This window comes from Rhea americana, unplaced genomic scaffold, assembly GCF_003343005.1.
Source record: "Rhea americana isolate MKP2758 unplaced genomic scaffold, rheAme1 scaffold_1093, whole genome shotgun sequence".
Lineage (NCBI taxonomy): Eukaryota > Metazoa > Chordata > Aves > Rheiformes > Rheidae > Rhea > Rhea americana.
In genome coordinates, this window is record NW_028185143.1 from 1 (window position 1) to 6,241 (window position 6,241).

The 6,241-nt window shown below is 63.3% G+C and overlaps 1 protein-coding gene across 1 annotated transcript; it reads right to left on the minus strand.

Moving 5' to 3' along the window:
* Positions 1 to 496: 496 nt before the first annotated feature.
* Positions 497 to 5,937, minus strand: LOC146601111 (calcium/calmodulin-dependent protein kinase type II subunit beta; the record flags this gene model as incomplete). Its single annotated transcript, XM_085312113.1, has 7 exons — positions 5,866 to 5,937; positions 3,271 to 3,373; positions 3,104 to 3,187; positions 2,314 to 2,408; positions 1,824 to 1,946; positions 1,636 to 1,719; positions 497 to 539 (listed from the first exon to the last, which is right to left on the minus strand). Coding segments are annotated over exons 1-7 (559 nt in total), but the record flags the coding sequence as incomplete, so codon positions are not given.
* Between the last annotated feature and the right edge of the window lie 304 nt (positions 5,938 to 6,241).

Consider the following 6,241-nt stretch of genomic DNA (forward strand, 5'->3'; position numbering starts at 1 on the left):
GGGGGGGGGACGGGAAAAGGCTCTGGGTTTTTAAGCCCCCTTTCAGGCAGTGGTTCCCGTCCCCCCCCCCACCACCCTGGGGTGGGGGGAGATCGCGTCGGGTATGGGGCTAGGAAGGGGGGGGGCTAAGAAAGGCGCCGGCACCGTCCTCTCCGCCAGCGGTGGGTGGGAACAAAAAAAACAACAAAAATCCGATCAATCAATCAATCAATCAATCGAAAGAAATAAAAGAATAATAAAAGCGAGGTTGAGAGCGGCGGGGGGGGGAGAGAGAGAGAGAGAGAAAAAATAATAATAATAATAATAATAATAAAAAAATACAGCAGCGGCGTCCGGAGGTGCCGGCCACCACCGGCGCCACGAGCGCGCCGGGTCTCGGCGCGGGCGGCCCTGCCGGCCGGCGAGTCGGGCGCCGCGGGAGCCGGCGGGCGAGGGAGGAGAGCAGATCTGGGGGGGGCAGGTTGGGGGGCAGCGCGGGGGGCGAGCGGTGGCTTACCCGAGAAGTTTCGCGTGGCCAGCATGGTGGTGAGGATGGCGCCCTGCGAGAGGCGGAGGCGTCAGCGGCGGGCGCCAGGCCGGCACGGCCGTGCCGCCGGCGGAGAGGGGAAAAAGCATCAGGGTATGGGCAGGATGGGGCCGTGAGGCGCTGGGAACAACCRGGACGCAACCGGACTTCATGGAGAAGCAACAGGCTTGGCCAGCATGGGACTGGTCCTCATGGAGAAGCACCAAGCTTGGCCAGGATGGGACCCATGCCACACGGCGGATGGCCAGGATGGGACRGGGTTCCATAGAGAAGCATCAAGGCATCACCAAGATGGGACCGTGCCACCCTGGGCACCGCCAGGATGGGACTGGGCTTCATGGAGAAGCAGCAGGCTTGGCCATCTTGGGACTGGACCTCATGGAGAAGCACCGAGTTTGGCCAGGATGGGACCACGTCACACCGGCACCACCGAGGTGGGACTGTGCTACATGCAGAAGCACCAAGCTTGGCCAGGATGGGACCGTGCCATGCTAGGCACCACCAGGATGGGACCATGGTACATGGGGGAAGCACTGCGGCATGGCCAGGATGAGACCATGCCACATCGCAGACGGCCAGGACAGGACTGGGTTACATAGAGAAGCATCAAGGCATCACCAGGATGGGACCGTGCCCAGGGTCCTGGGCACTGCCAGGATGGGACTGGACTTCRTGGAGGAACAGCAGGCTTGGCCAGGGTGGGACAGAGTCACTCCGGGCACAGCCAGAACGGGCCGGGGCTACAGGAAGAAGCACCAAGTTTGGACAAGATGGGACTGTGCTGCACTGGGCACCACCGAAGTGGGACTGGGCTGCAGGGAGAAGCTCTGGAACAKGGCCAGGGTGGGATCACACCACCCCAGGACCACCAGGATGGGGTTGGACTGCACTCTTGAATGGTCAGGATGGGATTGCGTTACATGAAGAACCAGGGCATGGCCAAGAGGGGACCATGAGGTACTGGGAATGGCCAGGACGGGACTGGTTTACATGGAGAAGCACTGCGGCACGGCCAGGATGGGACCGTGCCACACCGGGCACCACCAGGATGGGCCCATGCCACACTGGAAAGCGCCGGGCACAGCCGCGATGGCCTCTCAGGACCTCACCTTGAGCTTCCTCCGGGCGTTGAACTTCTTCAGACACTCTACCGTCTCCTGCCTGTGCATCATGGAGGCCACGGTGGAGCGTTGCTGCGGGAGAGACGGTGGGTAAGAACAAGGAGCCGGCGCCGCGGGCGCCCCTCCGGCCCCGGGCARGACTCGGGGGCTCCGCTGGGTGGGTGGCAGCTACTTACGCAGACCCATGGGTGCTTGAGGGCTTCGTGGGCTGTGATGCGCTTGGCGGGGTTGATGGTTAACATCTGGTTGATGAGGTTTTTCGCTTCGGGGGTGACCGTGTCCCACTCGGGAGACGGGAACTGCGGGCGAGACACAAGGGCYGGGGGCCAGGAGCCGGTCACAGCCGGGGGAACGGCAGCCCCGCGGCGGGAGGAGAGCGACGGCCGCGTCACTCCGGCCTCCTCACCCATCCCCGGGGCCACCGGAGATGCAGCTGGAGGCTCCCGCCTTCCGCCAGCCACAAGCGGACGCGGCATTGCTTATTAGGTTCCAGAGTTAACGTCATGCCGTGCCCAAACACACAGGCAAGCGGAAAACAGCCTAGGGGAGCCACGGGAAGACCCGAGTGAGCGAGCTGGGCGGCACGCGGGCGGCGGGGGGACTCCAAGAGGAGGAAGTGGAGATACGAGGCCGGTCTTCGGGGCCGCGCGGCGCCCGGGCACTTACGTCGTAGGCGCCGGCCTTGATCTGTTGGTAGAGCTTGTGCTGGTCCTCGTCCCAAAACGGCGGGTAGCCCACGAGCAAGATGTAGAGGATGACGCCTGGGGCGAGGCGGGGAGCGGGCTGAGGGTCGGCCCCGAGGCGTCCTCTTCCCCGCCCCGGCCCCGAGCGCCCCAGCCGGCCGTATTCCCTGCCCCCTTCTCTGGCCGGCTCTGCCAGCGGCACGGTCCCGGAGAGCGGGACAAGCGGCTGGGGGGGGAGTAAGGGGAAGGGACTGGGATGGGGAACGGGGAAGGGGATGGGGAACGGGGATGAGAACCGGGATGGGGAGTGGGATGGAGATGGGGATCAGGATGGGAAACGGGGATGAGGACCAGGATGGGGAGCAGGATGGAGATGGGGACCAGGATGGGGAAAGGGATGAGGACCAGAATGGGGGATGGAGATGGAGATGGGAACCAAGATGGGGAACAGAGATGGAGATGGGGACTGGGATTGAGATGGGGACCGGGGACTGGGATTGAGATGGAGCGAGGAAGAGGATGGGATGGGAATTGAGATGGAGACTGGGATGGGGACCATGATGGGAACTGAGATGGCACCAAGATGAGGACCAGGGTGGGACTGAGATGGGGAGAGGAATGGGACTGAGATGGAGACCATGAATGAGGATGGGGCAAAGAAGGGGACAAGATGGGGACCCAGGAGAGGAACCAGGATGAAAATTGGGATGAGGACCAGGACGGAGACCGGGACGGAGACCGGCATGGAGACCGGGATGGAGACCAGCTCTTACCGCATGCCCAGATATCCACCGGTTTGCCGTAGGCTTCTTTGCGCAGGACTTCGGGGGAGAGATAGCCGGGCGTGCCGGCGAAGCCTGGAGCCGGAGAGAGGCGGGAGGTGAGCGGGCGCGGGGCAGGGCCGCGGCGGGCGCCGGAGGGGGCGCGCGGCGCCACTCACCGAACCAGGCCTGCTGATCCCCCTGCACCTCGATGGCGAGGCCGAAGTCAGCCAGCTTCACGGCCGCCCCTTTGCATTTGCTGGCCAGGAGCAGGTTCTCCGGCTGCCGCCGCAGCGGCATCGCASGGCGCGGGAGAAGGAGCGACGGCGAAGCAGAGTGGAGCCGAAGGGGAGGAAAAAAAAACAAAAAACAACGTTTTGCAGCAACGGGTTGGAGAACCACGATTGMGCCCGGCGCCGGAGCTGCTGGGTGCCACCCGTGCCGGCTAAACCCCTCTGCCTCCCCGCGCCGCTCTGAAATCCAGCTGGATGAGTGCACGTCCGAAAGGGGTGGCACAACCCTGCAGCCCGCGAGCCGCGCCGGCTCCGATCCGAGCCTGACTTCAGGGCGAACGGCGCCTTCCCGACGCCGGTCCAGCAACGCCGGGGCCCGGCGCCCAGGCGGGGCGACCCAGCGCGCTGCAATGACACGGCTGGCGCGGCAGGAGGAGCCCGGCCCCGTCTCCAGCGGCGCGCCRTGGCGTGCTGAAGGCCGGCTCCAGCACCGCGTCCGAGCACGATCCCGCTTCCAACAGCCCAGCTCCACCACCGCCTCCGAATACAAGCCCACGTCCCAGCTCCATCACGTGCCAGCACAACCTCTAGCCCAGCTCCATCCCAGCATGACCCCAGGTCCGGCTCCATCACTATGTTCCAGCACAAATCCACTTGTCCAGCTCCATCATCACACCCACATATGACTCCCCCGTCCCTGCTCCGAGACCACATCCCAGCATGACCCGATTGCCCAGCTCCATCGCTCCCTCTAAGGACAACCCCGTAGCCCAGYTCCACCACTGCATCCCAGCACAACCCCATAGTTCAACTCCATCACCACCTTCCAGGGACAGCACCACGTTTCATCTCCATCACCACATCCCAGCGCAATCCTCCCAGGTCCCAGCGCCATCACTGCATCCCAGCAGGTCCCATAGCTCAGCTCCATCACTGCATTCCAGGATGATCCCATAGCTTAGCTCCATCACCACATCCCAACCTGACCCCATATCCCTGGTCCATCACCACATCCCAGGTACAACGCCATGTCTTATCTCCGTCGCTGCACCCCAGCGTGGGCACATCCTGCACCTGCCTTACCAGATCCCTGCACAAACCCCTATCCAAGCTCTATCACTCCACCCAGCCACAGCCCTCAGCCAAGCTCCACCACCACATCCCAGCGCAACCCCATGGCCATCTCCAGTCAGGCATCCCCGCACAACCCCATATCCCAGCTTCATTATCACATCCCAGCACAACCGATATCCCAGCTCTATCACTATCCCAGCACGATGCCATGGCTCATCTCCATCACCGCATCCCAGCAYGATCCCGCAGCCCAGCTCCATCACTGCATCCCGATACAAGCCCATAACCCTGCTAAATCACTGCACCCCAGCTCAATCCCAGCTCCATCACCATGTGCCAGCATGACCGCACAGCCCGACCATATCACTGCATCTAAGGACAACCCCGCAGCCCAGCTCCATCACCACATTCCAGCCAACTCCATTTCCCAGCATGATCTCACAGTCCAGTTTCACGACAGCATCTCAGCATGACCCCATAGCCCAGCTCCATTACCACATCCCAGCACAACCCTATATCACAGCTCCATCACCACATTCCAGGGATGACACTTTGTGTCATCTCCATCACTGCATCCCAGCATGATCCCATAGCCCAGCTCCATCACCGCCTCTTAGCACAATCCCATAGCCCAGCTCCATCACCACATCTCAAGGACAACACCAGGTCTCTCTCCATCGCTGCATCCCAGTGTGACCCCATGTCCCTCAGATGTGGTGGTGAAGCTGGGCTAACACCAGGTCTCATCTCCATCACTGAATGCCAGCACGACCCCATAGCCCAGCTCCATCACTGTCTCTTAGCACAATCTCATAGCTCAGCTCCATCATCACATCTCAGGGACAACACCAGCTCTCATCGCCATCGCTGCATCCCAGCATGACCCCATGCCCAGCTCCATCATCACATCTCAGGGACAACACCAGCTCTCATCTCCATCACTGCATCCCAGCATGACCCCACAACCCAGCTCCATCACCACATCTCAGGGACACCAGGTCTCATCTCCATCACTGCATCCCAGCGTGACCCCACAGCCCAGCTCCATCACTGTATCACACTGTGTCCCAGCTCCAGCACAGCATCCCAGCATGTCCCCGCATCCCATAGCTGAGCTCCATCGCTGCAGCCCAGCGTGACCCCACACCCCAGGGCTGTCCCTGTATCCAGCATGACCCCACATCCGGCAGCCCAGCTCCACCACCGTTCGCCCCGGCATGGCAACCGTGTTGCTCCCAGCCCTGTCCGTCTACTGCACCCAGTGCCCCGGAGCTTGGCTCCATCACTGTGTCCCACCACGAGCCACGTCCCAGCTCGGCACGACCCCGTATCCAAGCTGCAGAGCCACCTCCCAGCGTGATCCCCTGCCCCACGTCCCACCAATGGGACACCAAAGTTGGGGGAGGGGGGAAATCAAGCCAATTGCAAGGGAAAAAAAATGGGTTGGTGGGGGGCGGCCGAGCTCACCTTGAGGTCCCGGTGGACGACCCCCATTTGGTGGCAGTGCAGCACGGCCTCGAGGATCTGCTGGATGCAGTGGCTGCGTGCAAAGGCCGTGGGGCGGGTTAGCGGGGCGGCGCGGCGGCCCCACCGCACGCTGGGGATGGGGGGGGATGGGGGGGATGGGGACGGGAAAACACCCCCGGGGGCGGGTCCACCCCCCCCACCCCCACAGCCAGCCCGTCCCTGGCTCTGCTGCTCCGCACCCTGGGGTGGCCCCATGGGGCACCCGCCTGCCAGCTCAGGGCAGGGGGGGCAGCGTGGGGACCCCCGTCTCCTTCCCCCCCCCCGGCAAACCCCAGTAAAGCTCCTACTAGGAGCCCAGTACAGCCCAGTGCGCCTC